This window comes from Lonchura striata, chromosome 5 (assembly GCF_046129695.1).
Source record: "Lonchura striata isolate bLonStr1 chromosome 5, bLonStr1.mat, whole genome shotgun sequence".
Lineage (NCBI taxonomy): Eukaryota > Metazoa > Chordata > Aves > Passeriformes > Estrildidae > Lonchura > Lonchura striata.
Genome location: NC_134607.1, coordinates 39,224,915 through 39,248,562, shown reverse-complemented (window position 1 = coordinate 39,248,562; position 23,648 = coordinate 39,224,915). Strand labels below are relative to the sequence as shown.

Sequence of the window (23,648 nt, the reverse complement as noted above, 5' to 3'; positions counted from 1 at the left end):
TACAAAACCTTAGATTTTAAACAAATGAAAAAAATGATATTATGTTTTTTATAGAGCAGAAAGGCACACAGAGATTATGTATTTGTCATTCCTTTAATTTCTGAGCTACTGTTTTTCATGTTTTGCTATTCCTAACATGATGAAAAATGATAAATCAGAACTTGCACTTGCTGGGATCCAGCTTTTCTTCTCCTCATTTTTAGATTTTTTCAAACTCAGCTGAAACTAATTTGTCTACTGTTGTAAAAGTTGTCTTATGTCTACTTACTTTTGTAAGTAGTTAATTGAAAAGGCCCTAGCCCTTAGGATAATAAAATCAAGTCTTAAGTAGTTAAAATAGTACAGGAAAAGGCTTTTTAACTGTGCAAACCCTTTGTGAAAATGCAACTTCCATAATATCATCCTCCATCATATTAAAAATGTGCTCCAACTTCCATTGTGAAGACCTGTGAACAAAATGTCCCTCTCAAGGGGCCAAAGTTACTTTTCAGTGAGAGTGCAGATTATGTCATTCCTGTACATTTGTTCAATTTTCCCCAGTTTCACAGGAGACTGGAGACTAACCTACCTGTGATAGAGTCAGTTAAACTGTGTCCAGTTTTTGGAAGCAATAAATTGATTAATTGTGGATTGCTGTTTGGTTTTCATGGAGGTTTTTGAGCACAGCTGCTGGATGGAAAGAGATACATCTGTTATTCTCTATTTGAAGAATGTGTCCTGAAATTTATCCATTTCCTTGAAACAGAGGGACCCCTGCATTTCTTTTTCTCATGGTGGATTTCCTTAAGGTCTCCTGTCTCTGTTTCTGCCAACCTTCTTTCTTGATGCTTGCACTTTGCTCCTTGCCTCCAGTGCTGCTGCTTTCATGTAATTGCTTAAAAGGGTTACTAGTGCTACCTGGCTGTGGGGTGCAGAAAGATGAGTCTTGCTGGAGTCTGGCCAAGTCAGTAATTTGATGTCTGCGATGCTGTAATGATGAAAGTGCCCATCTGAAGTTCTTGCAAAAGGTATCAAAGGTGCAGAGCAGGACTTCAATTTTGTAAATATGCTACAAATTTATACTTGTAGATTAGATTTTCAAAAAGACCTAGTGAGAGTCTAGCTCTGTTCCTGACTGCCATGATTTCAGAAGGAAAGGCAGAATTATTTGTTTAGGGTGTTGGTTTTGTTTTTTAATTTACTAATGTTTCTGTATTTTTAACTGTGATTTGTCTCAATCTGTTGTAGATGTCATTCAACTGAATGATGATAAAAGGTACATATACCAGATGATAAAAGGTACACATACCACATAGCAGGAATGCTAGCTGAACACAGTAGTTTATCTCTTTTCTCACTCCCAGCAATTAATAAGCTCATCATACTTTTCATTGTTTTAATATGTACTGTAATGAATGACAGTTTCAATGTTGCTTGAATGACGGTTGATGGTAAAACTTCTAGCACAGATACATGCAGAAACTTCAGTGACAAATTTAAGACTGCATATGAAATAGCTGAGCCTGCCAAATGGCTGCTGAAAGGAGGTAGAAATACCTCTTGGTTTCCTAATTCTCAGGTGGTAACCAAACAAAGAGGACTCAATCAAGAGCATGTAAGGCAGGAACAGAACTGTTCAATTTTTACTCTAATTGAGAGATGAAATGGAAGATGTAAAGAAGAGGTAAATGTGATAGCAAATATGGTGCATCACCAGTGTTGAATGCAAACTCACAAAAATAGGATTATTATTTTTAAATTTCCACCCACCTTAACATCTCCATAATCCATTGTTCTTGTGTTATTGCAATAGCTAAAAGCTTGTTTGAAAGTCTAATAGTGTCATATGAGTCATGTAAGTAAAGCAAAGAGAAGGTTGCTGACTGAAAAAGCTCAGTCTCATTTATGAATACATGTAGACACTGTAGGAACACAGGGCACAGCAGAGCCTGTCTGAGTATCACAGTAGGAGGGGGAGCTGAGCATAGTAACTCTTGGAGAGTTGGTCTGCCCATGAGCATGGTCTGGTTTTCAAATGCTCTGTAGTTGGCATCAAGAAGGATCTCAGGCTTTAGGCAGCGATGGGCAGACTAGTGCTGTTCATCCTGAGGGGAAAAGACATGACAGGGCTTTCAAAAATGGACCTGGTCATCTGTTTTATTTGTTCTGAACTTGGAGAAAGGGATAGTATTTCAGATGTCAGAAAGGTAGGCCAAATTAAGACTTACTCACAAATCTAACTGGAATGAATAAAAGACATTCTGTAGATTATCATTAAGTGGAATCTCAAGGGTTCTGGTTTTGATTTTTTTCCAACAGCTGCAAAGATTATTGTTCTTCATCTGACATCCAGGCAGATTGCTGTTTCCTGGCAGTAAGGATACTGCCAGCTGCACTGGCCAAAAGAATTCAGACCTTGTGGTGTCAACTTAAAAAAATCTAAAGTTTCTCAGCATCATCAGCAGAGTGTGGCTTCTTCAGTGAAATCCTTTTACCTGCAATATATGTGCTGATGGTTCTGACTTTGTTTTAATCAGGATGTCTTTATGTTTAAGAGGAATAGCACATTCCTAGTAGATGCCAGATACATCCTCTCAGGAGTTTTTCCTTCCTGTTATTCACATCACTCATAAAATCTATCTTTAATCCTCTTTATTCCTCCATCATTCCTGCTTTTTCTGTGTTCATATGTAGACGTATGTAGCTTCTCATTTATGTCCATCTGATAAATAGATATACTTCAGCATGCTTGGAAAATGGTTATTCAGGAGTTTTTTGTTACCCTTAAGATGAAAGCTGAAACAAAATTAAAAAGGAGTCCAATAGAAGCAGCTTTTTGATGGAGCATACAGTGCTCAGTCCTGACAGAAAAGGTTTGGCTGGGGACAGTGGCCAGGTTCGATGACCTCAGAGTCACGGCAGTACTCAGCTGCCACTTGCAAATAGCTGTGAGGTTGTACTGCAGTGCACTCTGTTGTTAACAGCCCCAGTGCACACCTGGAAGCCTCAGAAAACAATGTGGATGGGAGACACTTGGTGCGTGCCTGCTTCTCAGCCTGTTACACAGCCAGGATATGTGGTAGTCTGAAAGAGGAAAAAATGTAGAAGTTCCTCTTGGGCTGACTAGAGAAAAGAATCACTGCCTTCTTTTGTTCCTGAGTTAAAAAATTCCAATTTTAGATGATGATACTTGGAGTGGATTGTCCTCTGTTCTATCCCGCTCAGAGCAGTAGATAACGGCAGTTCCTTTGCACAGGGCCTGTCCTTCCTGAACTGCTGTGCTGAAGAGAATGGCTTCTGAAAAGTAAACTTTAAAATTTCCCTCATAAAAAATAATGAGAACTGACCTTCAACAGTACTTTCCATTATAAAAGTCATGTAGTCAACCACACTTGTGATTTTTTTTAATCAATTACAAATAATTGAGGTGAAATCACTGGGGAGGTGTCCTGAAAGGTGATCTTCAAATATAAGCTTTTGAAGAAACACTATAAATAAGTTTAAATCAGAGCAGTACTCTTACTTGAAAGCTATCTGTATACAGAAGAGGCGTTATTGTTAAGTACTGCAGTTCTGTTGCAAAATAATATCCAATGATACTTCCTGGATGAAATTTAGGCCAACATTAACTAGAAAGACATTGCAATCTGCAGAATCTAGTTATAAATGACTCAGGTCGCAGAGGAAGGCTTTCTTCATATGTTAGAATAAAGGGGCTCTGGGACTCTCAAGCTTGCCTACATGTTTCCTTGTAAAAATATCTTGACAGATCACAGCAATATATTGTTTATAATGGACAGATAAGGATGCAAGGTTAAAAATTAATTTCAGATTGTGTAAAAATTTTTCTTAATAATTAAGGTGAGGCCTGGTGATTGTGGAACCATACTTCAGGTTTAGCAAGGATTCAGAAAGGACTATCGGGCAGCTCTAACAAGTACATTGAGGATTCAGTCTTGGACAGATAATCCAAATCTATTTTTTAGGTGATAGTACTTGCAACAGGTAAAAAGTATTCCTTTTTTTGTGGCATAGAACTGGCAGCTTGTACTGTGAAGTCTCACTGTAGAGCTTGAACAGAATATCCACATTTTTGACCTCCCTCTGCCTAAAGCCTGGGAAAGAACAAAAGATGAACTTCATGCAAGTGAGAATGTAGCATCCCTGTCATTGAAGATAAGACTGACAAACTTCTGTCAGGAATGGTCCATGTAAAGCTGATTCAAACTGAGTAGCATCGTGGATTGGACAATATCTATAGTCCTTCTTAGCCTAGCCTTCATCCCTGCTATTTCTATAGTTGTAAAAGCACAGTCAGAAAATTGGCAAAGCAGACTTACAGACTACAGATGGAAGAAGGACTTAATCAAATCAAGCTATCTTCTGGACTTCAGAGAAATGATGTTCAGAAATAACACTGAACTTTTGAAATCAAACCATACTCAAAGAAAGAAGTTAAAAATTCTTCACTATTGTGAAAATTGTGCTCAATTTAAAAATTGTTCACTGTAACTTCTGTAGGTGACATAGGTGTAACCTAGATGTAACAGTAAATAACACACACATTTCTTGGAGTTCAATCTAATTTTTCTCAGGAGTGATGGAATGTTTGATCCTTGGTCCTTTCTGGGTGCATGAGCTAATGGTATGCATGCTTGTACTTCTTTTAGCAAACAATTACTGACTCTGAAACAAATAATTCAGTAGGATCTCATTACAGAGTTTGTTTTGCTTCTTAACAGTTTCAACATACTTAAAGGAATGAACTGTTTCACTGCTTTTATCTGAAAAATGCATATTGTGTTCAAGCATTGCAAAAACCCCTGGGAAGATGAAGCAAGCAGAACAGGCAGACACAAGAAGATCTAATTCTAATACAGCAAATGAGAATTCTCAACTAAGCAATGCTCAATTGTGCAGTTGTGATCCCACTCTACTTCTAGAATATTAGGAGAGTCCAAACAGGCTTTTGGGCCAAGTAGAGATCATCAAAATGCAGTTTGCCAGACAACTCAAGCAACTACCATGTTTAATATCATTTTAAACTGAACTTCCTGACCAGCCACAAAAGTTCATGACCAAAAAAAGATGGCAGAAAAAGGAAGAAAATACCTTTTAACATTTATAATATGTTTTATCCTTTTTCAGTGCTGCTGTTGTGTCTTAGCTGCTGCAGGCATTGAACACCACACAACCACTCCCTCCTTCCCCCTTTAGTGGGTCGGGGTCAAGAATTAGAAGAATAAAAGTAGGAATACTCATGGGTTAAGAAAAGTTATTTTTATAGGTAAAGCAAAAGCTGTGCTAAAAGACAAAGCAAACCAAGGGATTCATTCACCACTTCCCATGGACAGGCAGGTGTTCAGCCTTCCCCAGAAAAGCAGGGCTACATCATGCATGATCATTTTTTGGGAAGGCAAATGCCATCACTCCACATGCTTCCTCCCTCTTCCCCACAGCTTTTATTACTGATAATGACACTACTTGGTCTGGACTGTGTCCCCTCAAAAATTTTGCACCTTCCACCCTCCTTGCTGGCCTTGAGGCTGTGTGACATTGTTCAGCAATAACTAAAATACCCACGCATTTTCAGCACGGTCTTGGTCACAAATCCAAAAGCTTGCACTAGTTACTACAGAGAAAATTACCTCTATCATCTTCTAGTCACTCACTTGCATTTTAAGTCTCTGTATATCTAATACAAATACAAAAATAAACTGTTGCATGTTTTCCATTTACTGGTCTGTTTTTTAGTATTCAGAATCCCACCAGGCTACCAGCTAAACTACACAAAGCACTTTCTTTAAAGAAAAGGTTAAGAAAAGTTGGTAAAGAATCCACCAAATAATACAAGGTTTTCAGATTTTCAGTGAAATAATAATAGCAAAAGAATCAAAAAGCTTGTAGTGAAATTACATGTCTGCTGCAGAAAGAGCCCTAATTCGGTAGGAATTGATGGCATGCCTGTCTGAGAGTCCATCTGTGCCACAGAAAGCATGAGTTTTGTCAGGCTGATCCCTACAGTACTATTGCTATGAAGAAAATACAAACAGATGAATCCTAGTTACCAGTGTTATGGAATGACTTTGAACAATAGTAATGAAATCCAGCTTTTTACTGCAGATTTATGTTTTTAAAAGAACATGACATATGGGAAATATTACTTTATCCAATGTTGAGGCAAGTGCTGGAATTTCTGTGTAAAATAGTTACAGCATGGGTTTTTTTCAGTTTGCTTTTTTTGACAAAATGTTCATATTTCATCTGCGATGTAACATTCTTACAGATTTTTTCTTCCTTTCTTTGGTTAGTCTGCAGAAAATATATGGAAAATAGTGCTCTCTCTCCATAAACCTCCAGTTGTGTGTAATGTCATACAAATGAAACCACATTATAGACAAACTGAGCCATGAGGATCACGCTCAAGTTTGAGTGGAGGGTGGTCAAGCAGCCAAAATTACTGCAGTTGTACTTTCCCTGGCCAGGAGAGTGAAGCCTTGGGAAGATCCCAACCAGATCAGGGTGGGCACCAAGCAGTGAGAGGACTGTATTCCATGAAGAGTGTGTAACAACAAATTAGGAGCTTTGAGGAGGAACACAGGCTCATGCAGGGGAAAGTTCAGCCTTGTAGGAAATGCATTGTGGGTTCAGTGCACTAAGAGGACAGGAGTGGCTTCCTGAGCACAGAACAAAGCTTTGCTCCTGTACCAGTGAGAATCTGACACTTCTTGGTGACGTTACAGAGATGAAGGAAAGCCAGGCAGGCAGGTGTCTTAGATCAGTGTTCAGTATGCCGCCCTCTAAAGTAAATACTCACTGGTGGGGTTACAGGTCAGTGCAAGACATCCACCTGTAAGGTGCATTTAGTTGCCCTTAGGCACTTCAAATCCCACTTAGATCTTCTATGGAATCTATATTTTCATTCAAGGAAGTGAGCAGGATCTATGCTCTGTCCTTAACAGAAATGCAAAGACATTCCCCCTTGACATTGGTGAAACCTTTTTATTCAGCATTTGAGTGATTTGGTGTTCTGTCTTTGCTATTTTTTCTCTGCAATGGAGGACAGGAAACACTTACCTACAGCTGACCCTGCCTGCATATGATGCCAAAGCACTTTGGGAAGAAGTGATCCTTTTAAGAACTCTTTTTTTATATATTATCTAAGGAATGAAGCCAGAATATACCAAATTTCAGGAGGATACTTTACATACAGAGTAATATAACCTCTGAAGCTTTCCACTTATAACCTGGATCTTCTACATCCATGGAAAGTATATTAGCTTTTTCATGTGTTTAAAAAAAATAAAATTGGAGCATTCATTTTTCTTCAGTTGCACTAAATATCATCTATCACTGTTTTGCAGTGTGCTTTACTCATCTGCTCTGCACTCTTAGAACAATTTCTTTCTTTAACTTGTTATTAGAAATAGAGGAAAATCTGTTTTCAGGGTGTTAATTGTCCTTATGGGTTTGTTAAGCACTGAGTTGGCCAATCTGTTAAAAAGATTGTGCATGCATGTAGAATTAGTGTTTTCACTTTTTAAGATAATTCTTATAAGGTACTTTGTCAGGGCAATCTAGGTGCTTCTGTAACTGATATGTTTGCAAAGCTTTAAGAATAACAATCCTCAAATCAGTTGCCTAAATTTTATTGATGTCCCAGTGAAATTGTAAAGGATCTGGTCCTTAGAGATATTTAGGTTTCTATTGCTCACATGTGCTTGGTGGGAGAGAGTCACCGCAGCAGACGTATGAATCTGGCACTTTGGAACCACTCTGAAGTGGGCAAGAGCAGCTCCATGAAATTCCAGGAGATGCAGTACCCCAAGCACTTGGCTGCAACAAAGCTGCTTAAAGGCGCATCTTAGTTTAGTGCTTTATTTGTTTTTAAGTTTTGGCAATTAGATTTAAGCAGAAGTTTACATATGCGTAATATCTGTGGATTTTTCTAGCTTTTAAAAGCTTTGGGAGTTTCCTTCCTTCAGAGCAAAACCACATTAATATAATGAATTAAACATCTGCATTCTTTCATGAATTAAGTAAAAAAACCCACCCATCCAAAACACAAAACAACACAAAAAACAAACAAACAAAAAACAAACAAAAACCCCCAGCTGAAAAGCTCTTAAGTTGAAACCCATGAGGATGGCAGTGAGGCACTTCTTGCAGAATGACAGTCCTTTTTTTCACTGCAAGATCTATTCAGCAGAAGGTTTGGGTACATGTGACCCGAGAATCAGACCTTGATGATTATGGGAAAAAATGAGATAGCAAATCTATATGCAAAAATGTTGTCTCTGTACACTTTGAAGGATTTAATGCATTTAATGTTTTTTTATATAGTCCCAAGATGTTGAACATGTATTTTTAAGTTTCAAACATAATATTAAATTAATATGGAGTGAAAATCTCCATGGAAAAAGTTATTTAAATGTGGCTATTTACTTGATGTGAGTTAGTGATATTTTGTAACTTTTTGTCTTTTACAGAAAAAAAAAATCAGATTATGTATACAAGCTACATTTTTTTGTTTTTAAAAATACAAACATTCTTAAAATAATTGAAGGTAATTTCTGCCTTCAGATTTTAGTAATCTTTTATCTTTGTTTCTGCATTTTTACATTAAGATACCTAGGTTTCAGCCACTTTTAATCATCAAAGCTAAACAGTATTTAAGTGAAATATTTGTAATACCTATTCATAAATTCTCTGCTATTTTTAACATCTAAGCTGGTATTTTCCTTTCTGAACTCCCTCTTTTAATTCCTGTATTCTAATTACAAAAGTAGAACATCTTTATAAAAGAGAAGCAGGCATTTATCTGGAGCTGGTAATAATACCTTCTAATAAATTGACACAAAAATCTTTAGTTTTTTTCTTTAGAAGTAATAACACAAATTATAAAGATCAAATAAGGACACTTAAATATAAAAGAGATATTTAATAATAAAGAGATATCAGTTGAATTTGAACCAACAAAAAGAAAAAAACAGGCCAACCACAGAAATTCAGATCAAGTTCTCACCTGTGTAGAAGTAATGTAATGCTGTATATAGTAAGTAGAGATATGGGAAGATCTTTCTAAGGCTGAGATTCAGGATAAGACATTTCTTTGCATAGTCTATTACTGTTAGCAGCCATGAGCCCTGTGCAATAAATAAAACTTCTGTTGAATAGGATATATCTGCATAAGGTATATAAACAAAGATGTGTATCTGCTGAAAAGTGTTGTCCTGGTACTTAATGTTGAGGGCAACAAATAAGAGTGAGACTGTGCAGTGCTGTGAGATTGTGAGATCACTCTGTGCTGTGGTAGCCTCACCTCCTGAAGTGGAGACTTCTTAGGAGAGTTTTTTTGGTTGCAGCTCTCAGCCTGGAATGCTGTCCCCACAAGGCCTCTCCTGGGAGCTCTCTGGAGCCTGATTTATTCTGCAGAGGAGGCCATTGAGGAAGAGGGACGTGTAGGATTTTTCTGACACATTACAGTGGAGGTTAAATAACTCTGTGTTGTGTTTCACTTCCTGCTACAGAATTAAAGGGAAGAACATTTACAGTTTAGGGGTCCTTCAAGTCTATAGTTTATGTCTGAACTTCTTGGAAAAAAGCTTTAAGGGAAGGTAGACTCAAATATCAGATAGTAACAGTATTTTAGTTTATTATGCAAGTTATCATGCCTGCTTTGATAAATAAATCCTCTGAATCAGAGCTGTCTTCTGAAAGGGTTTTATAATGATATGATTTAAACATTTTATGTTTTTTGACCTACATTAGCCATATATTAAAACTTCAGGTATTTTTTGTTCTTTTACTGTCCAAATTAATAAAACATAAATTGTAAAACTACAAGAACATGATTTAAAAAATATATATTGGAAGGTTTTGCTGAGAGCAAAATAATTTAATTTAGAAACAAGCATTCTTTTTATGAAGATTTTAGAGTAGACATGTAAAAGGCAAACTGCGGCAAAATCAGTGCCCTTACCTTTTTTGTAAATATAGTTGCATAAGAGAAATAAGACACTCATTTTATTTTGTGACAAATGTATTGCTTCTTTCTGCAAATTTTTAATTTTAAGCACAGTGATAGTTTCAATTAAACCTTTAAGAATATACACATAAATGTTTAAAGATATGTAAGTCCATGTGATATTGAGGACAACTGAGTAAGTTGAGATTCTGCTTAACAAACCGTTAAACAAAAATGTTTCTTACCCAGCAGATTAATTTATTACAGATGTTTGTTCTCTATTTTAAAAACTTTCATCCAGCTGTTTTCTCAGGCAAATATTTACCAGGTTTTGTACTGAATGACCCGAACTTAACTTTCTGAAAATAGAAGACATATGTATTCAAAAATGTTTTGTTTAGTTAGCATGTAATGCTAATGATGTAGATGATGATGATGTGACATAAAGGGAAGAGAAATATCTTAATTACTTTTGAGGAAAGTCTATATTTAAATTTTTTTTATATCCACTAAAAATTTCAATTTTTATTGGACTATTATTTTTCTACCTGAATTAATTTTCTTTCCTTAGGAAGTGCTTTTTCAAGCGTAAAGTAAAACATTGATGAAATCCTAGAACAAATTAAGCATGTTCTCTTTCCAGACGGAAAAAAATTGTCTCCATTGATCTAAGCTTTTTAATAGGATGGTGTAGAATATTTAAGGAAATATGACAAAATGATGACAGTATTTGAGAAGGAAATACTAAAGTACTTATACTCACGTTCATGGTTCAAGAGGAATCAGCTGCGTAGCCACCTAATGTGGAAGAAGTTCAGATGTTTGATTTCCTTGTTTGACTGAAACAACAAAGGTCTGTAGCCCTACTCTGTAGGTGTATAGGAGGGTCCTGATGTGATGAATCAAAACCTCACTGATCAAACCTCAATGAAGTCTAACAGCAGTCCAGCAATTTAGCAGAGGAATGGCCATTTCTCCTGAAGAGCCTGATCCATTTTTGACACTGGAGGCAGGCAGGCAGGCAGGAAGGAAGGAATGTCCTAGAACCAGCTCTGTAAATTGTAGCAACTTTGTGGAGAAAAGGATATGGGGTGCCCCACCTCCAAGGACTACACTTAAACTGGTGGTGTGTACCACCTCTTCTTTGCCTATTTGCCACATACTGTAAGATACCCAAAGCTCATGGAGAGGAGTTGCCAAGCAAACATGACTTTGTAGCCTACTGGCTAGAAACACACATAGCCATGATATTGCATTGTGATAAGCATCCTGCCTAAATGAAAATAGCAGTACATGTGCTGGAAACAGCTGCTAGAGCATGTTCTTGTGAGATCACAGGTGACATTAGCAGCAGGCTGTCTCCTGCATGGATGTCTGGGTGCAGGTATTTCTCAATGATGACATCAATGAATGAACAAGATGCGAGAAATATTTGGCACCTGATCTATAATGCTCAGTATGAGACAGCTTAGAGAGAAGTTTCAGACACGTACAGCAGATGTTGTGTCATAATGCAGAAACTCCTATAATGGCTGAGTCCATTTTGGGTGAGGCCGTGGCTTCTTCTGGTTTTCTTATTGCTCTGAGATTTTTAGCAAAGTAGTGAAATAACACTTCTCTTTTCAGTGTTCTGTTTCCTGTGGAAAAGGTTTGAAGTTTCGTGATGTGCATTGCATTAACAGCTTCCAAGCAAAAATAGAAGAAGACAACTGCAAACATTTGAAAAAACCACGAATATACAAAATATGTAGAGCTGGAAGATGTCCTTCTTGGAAGGCCAGCAGATGGAAAGAGGTATGTAAAAGCTTCCATAATTATGTTCTCCATGAAAACATGAGGCAATATCATTTTCATGACAACACTGCTTCAGTGGGAATAATTGTCAATACACACATCACAATGACATTTGCAAATTAGCAAGTACTTCATTGTATTTTATTTTTTATTCTTTCAAGAGTAATGAAAAATAAATGTCTGTGAAAACTGAAATTATTTGCTAATCTGAATTTTGTACTGAATAGCTACTTAGGACTATCCTCATCTTACCTTGTACATTAACAGTGAATTTTTAAAGTTTAATTCTTACCTTTTGCAATGAATTCAGTAGTATCACTATTTGCTATCTTAGTCTAAATACTGAAATGGAGCCATGTTTGTGGGAAAAGGACAAGAAAAAGGGCTCCTGGGCACAAATAGTGGACTTTTCCCTGGTTTGGTCTTATAAAACATCTGTCACTTTGTAAAATTGTGTGTGACTGAGCACATTGCAATATTTTGCATTTCAGTCACTCTTTCAACACAAAATTCCCCGCATTGGTAAAGACACAGTACGACTCTCCACATTTTGGCCACACTTGATAGAATGATATGAACTTTATGATTGAGCTTGGACTTTTAGGTAGGCTTTGGGACATAATAGTGCTTCTGCCTAGGATAAAAAGGAATTAGGTTTATCTCAGCAAGCATTAGTGGTATAATGAAATTCCTTTGGCCAGGAAAGAGGAAAAGAGGCATTTGGAATTTAAGATTTTCAGGGTTCAAAATTCTTAGTACTACCACAAAAGAGAGTGTCCTCAGAATATTACACTTTTGCAAGATTTTCTAACCTCTACACTGAGATTTTTTTTCTCTTTTATTGTAGTAATTGCATTTAAAACAACAGACAAGACTGTCAGTCTCTAATAAAGACAAGATGTAAGCTCAGATCTTCGACTGTAGATCTTGCAAAAATGTAAACTTTTGCTTTGCATATGTCTATAGTGATTGTCCCTACTGTGAATTAAGGTAGGCAGAGAACTCAGTTAGGTACCTCAGATGCATTATTTTCTGTATTTTTGAAACGTTTTAATTGTAGTTTTGCATTTTCAACATAAATTTCTTCAGGTATTGTACTTATATCACAAGGTCTGTGAAGTATATTTTAAATAATATCCTAAGAACTTCTAATGACAGCTGTACGCCCTTCTGGGGACTGTCTGGTTTTGTAATGACACAGCTAATTTTGATCCATTTTAGTGCTCCGTATCCTGTGGAGTGGGGACTCAGCAGAGGGACATTTTCTGTCGGGTGCCAGGCGTGGGGCGGGTGAGCGATGCACTGTGCAGCCGCGCCCTGCGCCCCGCCAGCGCGAGGCAGTGCCAGCAGCGCCCCTGCCCTCTGCACCGCTGGCTGGCTCGTGCATGGGAGAAGGTGAGTAAGGTTTTCAATGTCTATGGCTTCATTGAGTTTCGTAATATGTATACAAAATAAGTTTGGGCTTTCTGTTACTTTTAAATTTTTTTTTCCCCACACATTTGGATACATTTCTAGTAGCTGTCGTGCTGCAGAATAACGAATTACCGTGCTGGAAATTTTGAAGGTCAGGCTTGCAAAACTTCAAAAGTGACAAAAAATGTCAAAGACTTTATTTATCCTCTCTTTTTATAAATTCTACAGGATTTGCTTGTCTCTTGTAGACAATAGCTCTGGTGGAGTTCTGAATAGGTACTTATTTATAGGACTGTCTCTACATACTTCTCTACATAGTGCATAAGATGTTTAATAAATACTTATTATGAAATATCTTTTTAAAAAGCAGCTTTTTAAGAACAGAAATGCAGCAGTAATGTCACGTGGAAGTAAACACCGTGGAGGTAAAATCTTCAGACAACACTGTTTATAAGAATTTCTCTATGGAAGATTTAAAGCATCTTAAAAACATGAGCATCTTTTTTTGTTAAAGAAAAGATAAGAAACAAAATAAATCTCATTATATTCCTACCAAAGAGGAAGCAAGATAAGAAAATAAAACTCAGCATTCTCTTAACAAATATGCTTTTTCATATTTAAGAAAGACACCTTCAGGAGAGAGCTGTCATTTCTAAAGGTGTAATTACTATTTTCTATATGCTAAAAATGTAATAACTTTTGATATTTTTGCAAACATGCAAGCATGTAAAGATGGGGAACACAGAAAAAACAAAAATTATCTATAATACCTGAAATGGTGTGCAAAGAGCCTTTCTCTAAGATTGAACAAAAAAAATTTCGTGCATTTGTGTCATATTAATAATCTGACATGCTAAATTTTCTAGGCTCTCCCTCTCCCCATCCATCTTCCTCTCCCTCTCCTTGTTTTGTTTCAAGGTCATCTTGTTTTGTTTTCAGGATCGACTTATTCCTTTCATATTTCTCTGAAATCTTTTTCTGTCTCTTTCCTTTTCATATGGAAGGGCTTTTACACTCAACCTGCCATCTTGGCTTGACATTTTAATTTTCTCCTCTGTCTCACCCAACAGTTACTGTGTCATTGTTATTATAAGCTGTTGATTTTTTTAAGCTGATTAGAAGTACTTGAACACTGAAAACAAAGTAAAAGACTCTGATTCAGTGAATAATTTAGTCTGACATTGATAGCAGATGTCAAAAGGTATTGCTGTCTGGGTTTTACTGGTGTGTGGTAATCAGTAGGTAACTTAATTCTGTAAATGTCTAGATAAATGGTGATTAATTTTTTCACTTTTAGTGCTCAGCATCATCTAGAAGAAAGGAAATATACCGGAAAGTAAAATGTGTGAATGAAAACCATCTCCAAGTGGATGAAAGCTTCTGTGATCCTGCTACAAAGCCTCCATCTTCCAAAACCTGCAGAGTATCTCCCTCTAAATATGTTGTGCTTACAGGAGAACTGTCACAGGTACACTAATTGTACTGCTCACAAATCCTTTATTTATCTTTACATTTAAGAATGTTATATTGCTGTAAAATGTAGGTTACATGTGTGGAGAAAAAGAGAAGTTTATTTGCATTTGAACATGGCTGTCTTAACTTTCTCCACATTGACCTTCCAAGTCAGCCATGATTTACTGTAGAGGCTGTTAGTGTGAGTCCTCCCTTACCCACCCAGGACCTGTGATCACTAACTAGAGGAGAGCTGCCCCTGCCACAGGATTCCTTTGCTGGTTCCCAGGAAACTCTCTTGCAAGTTGACCTCACTGGAGTAACCAAAAAGCTTTTCCTTGATTTTAGTGAAGTGTTCGATCAGTGCTTTGCTTCCCTTGCATGTCTGCACTGCCTGTGTGTGCATGTCTGTGCATGTATCACGGCTGAGAGGGAATGACAGTCTGTACGTGTGTCACAGCTCTCTGGAACCTCTGAGGAAAGGGCCCCATGGGGCTTTGTGGCTCCTTGCACATGGAACTATTGCAGACCTTCACTTCTGCACACTGATGTTCCAGCCCAAGGTGGCACGCCTCCAATGACAGGCTTTTGCCAGAGCAATGCTCGGAGCTGACTTACCTGTAATGCAATTCTGCAGAAATGTCACAGGAACTTTCACAGAAATTATGTCTGTGCTTGGGGATTTTATTTCAGTGCTCAGAGAGCTGTGGGCTTGGTTACCAGCAGAGGATCCCGTACTGTGTTGCAATCCACTCTGTCCAAAGTCAGCACATCCATGGCCTTCGGACTGTAGCGTACCGAGAATGCCCAGTGGAGCCGTCCCCGTACATTTATAAATGCAATGTCAAAGGATGTTCACAAGCAGCGACGTGGACAGTGGGGAAGTGGACCAAAGTGAGTACAAATGTGCAAGCTCATTTTTTATAGCTGCCTCTGGCATGAATAAATGCCAAGAATAACTCGTTGACATAATGATGTTAATTATTTGCTTCTTTCTAAACCAAGTCTTAATGGTTATCTATGTCTAGTGCTCAGCATCTTGTGGAGTGGGGATAAAGCAGAGAACAGTGGAGTGTATGACTGAAAATGGCTTATCTAGTGACTTGTGCCTGCCACATTTAAAACCAGATGCCAGAAAGATCTGCCATGAGAAAGAATGTAAGTAATAGCTGTGATTTTATGCAGTTAATGTTTTCCCAGGTTACTTACATTAAAGTTATAAATATATTTGGAGTGCAATTATGGAAAATTAATTCCTAAAAGTAAGCTCTGTTCCTGAAATATTAATATGATTTAATCATTCATTTTGAAGGTGAAACTCCTACCACCTGCAAAGATATGCAGATTAAAAAAGGAATTAAAAAGGATGGTGAATACCTACTTAATGTTAAGGGAAGGATGATAAAGGTACTGTTAATATTTATGAGTTTTTATGAGTGCATATTTTTATGAAACAACACTTTACTAATAAAGATTTTGCTAAAGGGTTGCATTTTCTCTCCCAGATTTATTGCTCAGGCATGCACTTAGAAAATCCCAAAGAATATTTGACACTGGTAAAAGGTGAAGCAGAAAACTTTTCTGAAGTATATGGATACAGGTACAGAAGTGGTTTTGTAAATATATGAAGTGCACTTATTCCTTCCAAAATAAAATAATAAAATAATACTTACTTTTTTGTGAGAAATATGAGTAGGATTTTTTTCCCCTTGATTTTCTGTTTTAAATATCCAGGCATGTAAACGCACATACAGAAATGCAGCTACTTCCATCCTGAAATTATGTTAGTTGTACTAAATGATTATATTTTTTTTCTGTCTTGACTTCTGTAGAAATTACTTGTATCCACATTAGTGTTTCAGTTGAGCCAAGATTAAAAGCTGCGCTTCTTGTTCAGTTAAGGTTGTTTAATATTTTTATGTGACAGTGCAGTGCACTAATTTTTTACTGCGATATTATGTTAAGGAAAAATCTCAAAATGAAAACTAAATATTTTCTGTTCTTTAGGTTGCAGAATCCATATGAATGTCCTTTCAATGGGAGCAGAAGGAAAGACTGTGCCTGTCGAAATGATTACCTTGCAGCTGGCTTCACAGTTTTTAGCAAAATAAGATTTGATGTAGCTTCTATGCAAATTAAAAGTAAGCATTTTGTTAGTTTTAGCCAATTCAGCATTCTATTGAAATTGGATGTGGTCACAATTACCAAATTGCTATTTTGATCCACTTACAGATCCAGCTGTGCAATCTTGGGGCAAAGTTCTTATTTAGTTTAAGAATTCAATGTCAAAAATAAAAAAAGAAAGAACACCACTACTTACCTTGTTAATTTGTCCCAAGTGTTCAAGTGGTATGAATCTCACAGATTCATATCTTATATGTGAACTACCTTCATTTTCTAAGCTTTTGTTCCCATTATTTCATTTTATTGTAGTCCACAGCCTTTTTTTTTCTTGTGGAAGTCTTCGCTTCTATGCTCTGCTTAGTCCCTTTTCAGACCTTGGCAGACATTAAATAAATCTTGACACTTGGTGCAGTGTCGAGGTACACATCCATCTTCCTCCTAACCCACTCTTATCTCAGAAAGAAATCTGGCTTTATAGGTTGGATTGATGGTGAAATAACCAAAATTCAAACCATTGTTTCTCAAACCAAAACACACAACCTTCCCTTCCAAGGGAACAAAACACAAAAATGTACACAATAAAACAGCCACATTCACACTTTTCACTGTTTCCCTCTGAACTTCAAATGCAGCAGTTAGTGTTGAGTAATTTTCTGTTTTCTAGCCACAGATTTTCTTTTTGCTCAGACTATACTTGGGAGAGCAGTACCATTTGCTACAGCTGGAGATTGCTACAGTGCAGCCAGATGTCCACAGGTATTTATGATTTCTTACTCCCATAAAATGTTTACATAAGAGGGGGAAAAAAATGTGTGACTTGTTTAGATCTGTAAGGTTCTAAACCTATCTCCTATTCTCTGAGGTCAGTGTACAACATTAATAACAAATTTTTTCTTACTCTCTTCTCTCCTATTCCACCATTCCCCCTCATAGTTTTTCCCTCAAATTGTTTACTACACCCTTTTTCTGTAGGCTCCATGTATGTGTTTCCACCTTTCTGTGTGTTTCATGTACTGCTCTGCCTCCCTCTGGATTTGATATATCCTTTGTTTCCCCTAATACTTTCTCATTCTTTATTCTCCTCTAGTGACTTTTATATTACCTGTATAATTTTTCTTATCTCTTCCCTGTTTCTCTCCTGGGATGTCTTCTCTGTTACTTTACTTCATGTCTTTGAAGACTACCAAAGGAAATAAATATTTTTTAGCAGTTTACTTTAAAATTTCCACATGCACTGTTGTGCCTACATTAGTGTTGTACTGGGTGGTGCTTTTTAGATTAACCTCTATATTGTTGCAGTTTGTTGTTTGTTGTTTCACATCACAGAGTAGTTTTGAAAGACATGAACAGGACCCCTTTTGGATGAAGCTAAAGCCAACAATGAACTTCAGAGGAAGGATCTTAATATACTCTAATAGGATTGAGGATTCAGTCCATGGGACTAGGGGAGAGTTAGTCCAAAATAAACCCCTGATTTGTGCACTGTCCACAGACTTGGGCTCTCTGGGCCAATTTTTACTTTACAGGTCTGCTTATACTGCATTGTCCTTCTTGATAATGCAGACATAGCCCTAGTCTGACCTAGTCAACCTTTTGAAGCCCATTGGCAGAAACAGGATTCCTGAGAAAACACTTCAGCTTGTCTTACTGCATTAGACAGTTTAGGATGAGGTCAGCTGTCCTTGGGAAGTGAATTTCTTTTCACTGGTTATAAAGGAGATAGGACCAACTGGCTCACACTTGCTTGGAAGTGAATCCTTGTCACCCATCTCTCCTGGTTGACTAAACTTAAGACCAGCTGTGTGGGTGGACACAGCCAAGGGCAGATTGAGACAATTTATGTGCAATTTTTCTACAAATGAAGTGCTTAGCTTTGGCAGACTTAAACCCTTGGCAAGAAAACTGTTGAAGTTCATTATAGTATTGGATGCCTTCAACCTGCAAGTCCTTTGAGCAATATAATGAATTTTTGCAAAATAATTTAGGTAAATCATCATAATAAAAGCTGTATATATATGTATATATGTATGACATTATTAAGCAATAAAACACAGAAGCTACCATTTGAAATAAAAATTTATGAGATCTGAATACAGAAATCCAAGTTTTCAGTAAATAATGCAGAGCTGTGCAGTTTTCTGATTGTAGTGCTGCCTGAACTAATCATTAGACTCTTTGTGGAGGTGGTACGTCTTTGTAGCATATTGCACTTCTCTGTGAATGCAATTTAATAAATTTCTGTATCCCAGTTTGTTTACCAAGGTAGTGCAATTTGCTACTTTTAATATATTTCCTATTCTCATAGGAACTGACTGAATCTAGTTTTCAGAGTCTGTATTTGTGTAGGCAAATGTTTTAGAACCAATATCTTCTCTATCTTTTGTGAATGGTTTGTATTGCAAAACATTCCACTTAAAAGTATAGTTATTTATTTTAGCATACTCTTACATTCTTGTTCAGTTGTGTTATTTGTTATACTGAAGAAGAAATGGAACATGATAAGATGATGATGCTTAGGTGGTGTATAAGCATTTGAAAATTAGGTGTCTAAGAAGTGACATGTCTTTATGGACAGCAGTATGTTTTGATCATATTTTTCCAAAAAATTCAGGAACTTAAAAAAAATAGTATTTCAAGAAAAACAGCTTCATCCTTGCCTTTTGAAAGTCTGTACTTTTTGTAAATTAAAATTTCATTTGTAGAAAGGAAAAAATAATTTCAGTTGTGTGATGTTAATTTTGTCTTCATATTCAGATGCTACAGATCAGCTGAAGCACAACTGATGCTTATTGCAGAATAACTTGGTTTTGTGTTGTGAATGTCCATAGAAAAAGTGTAATGCAGCATAACCAGCCCATATTTTGTACACACTTTTCAGTACTTCATATTTAGACATATTCCAAGCGATATCTGCAAATATGCCAATGTAAAATCTTTTAGTGTTTTGAACCCTGTTTATCAGCTCTTTTTTTTTTTTTTTTTTTTTTTTTTTTTTTTTTTTTTTTCTTTTTCTTTTTTTTTTTTTTCCCTAGGGACAGTTCAGCATTAACTTGGCTGGTACAGGTCTGAGATTACCCAGTACAGTGAGATGGATTGCTCAGGGCAACTATGCAACTGCTGACATACACAAATCCCATGTGAGTCAATGCTGTTTTCCTTTACCTGCTCTTATAGCTTGGACAAGTGGTACAAGTGTTGACTGCAGTGAAAGCTACAGTGATTTTTGTGAGTCAGAAATAGCATTCAAGTTCTCTGACCCATTTAAGTCTTCTTCAGCAATGTTTAATCACACTTTCCAGTATCAAATTCAGATCATCATTCCCTACCTACCCTTCTCTTAACTGATTTTAAGAGTGTATAGTGTTGATTTGGTTTATTAGAGGCTTTGAAAATGGTTTTAAAAATACCCAAACACAACACCCAAACCTCCATATTTTGTTCAAGATCATCCTACTACAAATGATCCTTTTTGTTGCTTACTCCCAACTTTATTAGCATAGGAGACCAAAAGACCAGTTAAACAAGAACAGTAAGTGTGCATGGTTTAAGACAACATCGGATGGTAAGCCTGGGAATGGTGTAGAGCCTTGGGAACAAGGTGTAGAGTGGTAGTGATAAAGGTTCTCTGTTCCTATTTTGCTAATGCTGCTGCTTCTTGATTTAGTGTTTCTAGGTATAATTTGTCAAAAGGTCTGCTGTGTGTAAACATCTAGAAGCCTTTTGTGCAACTGTGATTTCAATCATTTTTCTTGATTGTCTCTTCTCTTTGTCCGATTCCCAGGATGGTACTAAAATATATGGAAGATGTGGAGGATTTTGTGGAAAATGTGTTCCTAATACCATTATTGGTCTCCAACTTCAAATACACTGAGAACTCTGATGTACTAAGAGCATCAAAGCAGGAACTTTTGTTATTTAGGTTCAAATTATAGGTGCTCTGTATATGTATATTGTAATTTTTTTCATTGTAGTGCTCATTACTGTAACATTCACTAATAAGAATTCCTGTTTTCTTCAGGATTTACTCAATTTTGTATTATCTGTTTGTGGGCTAGCAAGTGCATAAAGTACAATCAGAAACCTTCAGGCTTACAGGAGAAACACTTATTCCAAGTAGAGTATATACTAACAAGTAAATTGCACTGGGATTACTTCCATGGGTAACACTCTAAATTTTACCATAATTGTAATTCTTTACCTGTAACTTACCAGTGTAATTCTTTATAGAATTCAGTAAATTTAACCTCTACTGACATTTTTTGATAGATAGTGCTAAAATATAGAAAGGAAAGCTTTACTGCTATATAAAGAGACAGGTAATTTCAATACTTCAGTTTTGCACAAACTTGTAGGTATTATCTGTCAGTAACTTACAGCTGAAAAGTACATAGCCAAAATGCTTGAGGTAGTTTTATAGATCTGTGTGTTTCTCTGTCAGTGAGAGCATTTTCCCCATCTTTTTCATTATATTCTTTGTGGTGCTCAAATCCAAGCAGAAATACTAAGAAGTGTGGTTTAATCTCTGTAGTCCCTGTAGCACATGTTAAACATCAGGTCTTAGGTTTGGATACAGATATTAGGTCTTGCTGTGGATAAAAGAAAAGAAAATACAGAAACAAATTGCTTCAAAACCTGATTTTAAATCACTGCCTCTCATCCAAGTATACTGTGAAAGCAATGTATTCTGTTTACCATAGGATCTTGTGTATAATTGCACAAATATGTATTTGCTTAAACACTTTCCATATCCACCTTACTCCTTTATCCTGGCCAATGGCACATTAGTAAAGGCTGTAGTGTGCATCCTTCAAAGTCTGATTCAGCATCATTTTCAATAACCTTTGTGAAAAATCTGGACAGAGGCAGCACCCATAGTGGTTTTGGTGTCCATCTTTGACTCAGTTTGGTTTTTCAATGTCTGCTATTTAAAGGAGTCACAAGGTTTAAAAAATTATCTAGCTCTTTGATTTGTTGGTTTGTACTACTTTACAGTCAGAACTGTAGAAATATATGCATATACAGATAATGTGTTTTAGGGCCAACTCTCAGGTATTCAGAATAAAATTTTCTACCTGCATAATAATGCATATTATTGTAGCAGATAACTATAATGTAGCAGATAATTATACATGCTTTTTGTGACCATACACATTCTGTAAACCAAATATTTATTTTGCATGCCAGTATAATTGGTAGATCAAGTGGCAGCTATATCACATTTTTACCCACAAAAAGTTAGCCATGAATTAGCAATATTTATTAATTAAAAACAATACTCTACCACAGAAGTGTATACAGCTTCTTTTAAGATAACACATGTAGGTAATTATTTTGTGATCTCTGCATCAGAAATGTATTTTTGCACTATGTGCCTTATAATAGTTGTAAACATTAATAAGACTATAAAACATTATTTTCCTAGAAGTGTTTACATTTGCAATTAAAATCTTGTAATTTATAAAATATTTATATAATAAATATGCTTGTGTGAATGGTACCAGGGTACTTTTGTTTGGGTTCTTTTTGGCATTGTACTCTGAGTACAAAATGTTGCAAAAGCATTTCAGCTTCTTTAAGCTGAAATAAGATAATTTACAGAATAATTATATTCCTAATGCTTATTTTCAGTGGTATACATTGTCTTATACTGGAATAACTGGGGGTTATAATTACAGGAAAGATGTCAATAGAAGCAGATCCTGCTTCAGAGGGAAGAACTCCATGTCTGTCTGCTCTTTCCAGTTATCCTCCCACATTTAGCTATAATTTTTTTTGGGAGGGGTTTGCCCTGAAAGTTGTTAACTGAAATAATGTAGAAATCTAAAATTATTTTCCTCTCCTTGTGCTAACTCCAGCTTTTATAGCATGTTCCCTTGCCTGCTTCTTTGGCAGAAGGGCAATGCAGTTTGCCTCTATCCCCAAGAGGACTTTTTACTTTTCAGCTCATTTAAAGGCTACAAAGCATTCAGCTCTGCTGCCACAAAGTCAGTCTGTAAATCCACTGCCAAACAAAGTGACTTTTAATACAGTATTCAATACATAATGGTTTTCTTGGATAATAAAATGCATTTTTGAATAAAAATGTACTCTACTTCTAGCATGTCACGTGGTCCAAATGCTGCATAGAACAGCACTATATTGTATTGTAGATTTTTTAATTTTTTCTTTCTTATACCGTTGTTTTAGAGTTTCAGCCTATTGTAGGGAACAAGCAATCATTATGTTCTGACATTTTCTGACTTTTTTTTTTTTTTTGTGGGATTCTTTTTTGTGGTTTTTTTTGGTTGTGGGTGGGTTTTTTTGGTTTTTTTTTTGGTTGGGTTGTTTGGTTTCTTTTGAGGAAAAAGGGCTTAATCAGTCATCCCAATTCCAACTTTCTAACTTTTTATCCTGAGGGCAATTTAAGAAAAACATAAGCCTGATGATCAGCTCTGAAGAAACTGGAGACTTGATGATGCTGACATGTTAGGAGGCCATGCAAACAGAAAAGCAGATCACAGGTTGTACTTGCAGTAAGATGAATTTCCATCCCACTGGGCAGCCAAGATGCTTGCCAGAGTGGCAGGGTGCTCCATGACAGAGCTATCAACTCCACCTCCTGGGTCTGCATGTGCTGAGCTGCCATTGCTGGTCACAGTCACACAGCTCTCCTGCTTGGGTTCATGCTTAAGAAATAAAATGCTTAACTGCCCTATCACCATTCCATAGAGAAAAAATATAATAATGAATGGTAACAGCTAAAGAGGATTGTAACAATGCTTTGTTAGATGGCTTCTAGGATCTTTTCAACCCCATCAATGGCAGCATTACATATTAGGTGACAGAACTGCACTTAACTTGGCTCTGTGTGCACTTCTTACCTGTGTGTGCACACACACATTTAATGCTTATATGAATATTAAGTGTCAAAAAGGGACTG

At 36.5% G+C, this 23,648-nt stretch overlaps 1 protein-coding gene across 1 annotated transcript in view; it reads left to right on the top strand.

The window, feature by feature from the left end:
• ADAMTS20 (ADAM metallopeptidase with thrombospondin type 1 motif 20) overlaps positions 1 to 21,288 on the top strand; it is an 82,948-nt gene extending 61,660 nt beyond the window's left edge. Inside the window, exons 29-39 of the mRNA XM_031503673.2 lie at positions 11,573 to 11,740; positions 12,962 to 13,135; positions 14,451 to 14,621; positions 15,299 to 15,499; positions 15,634 to 15,763; positions 15,918 to 16,012; positions 16,111 to 16,205; positions 16,613 to 16,746; positions 17,394 to 17,485; positions 19,762 to 19,866; positions 20,511 to 21,288. Of these exons, the coding sequence (XP_031359533.2) occupies positions 11,573 to 11,740; positions 12,962 to 13,135; positions 14,451 to 14,621; positions 15,299 to 15,499; positions 15,634 to 15,763; positions 15,918 to 16,012; positions 16,111 to 16,205; positions 16,613 to 16,746; positions 17,394 to 17,485; positions 19,762 to 19,866; positions 20,511 to 20,600 (1,455 nt within the window). The 3' untranslated portion in view covers positions 20,601 to 21,288. The remainder of the gene's footprint in view (positions 1 to 11,572; positions 11,741 to 12,961; positions 13,136 to 14,450; positions 14,622 to 15,298; positions 15,500 to 15,633; positions 15,764 to 15,917; positions 16,013 to 16,110; positions 16,206 to 16,612; positions 16,747 to 17,393; positions 17,486 to 19,761; positions 19,867 to 20,510) is intronic.
• The last annotated feature ends 2,360 nt before the right edge of the window (positions 21,289 to 23,648 follow it).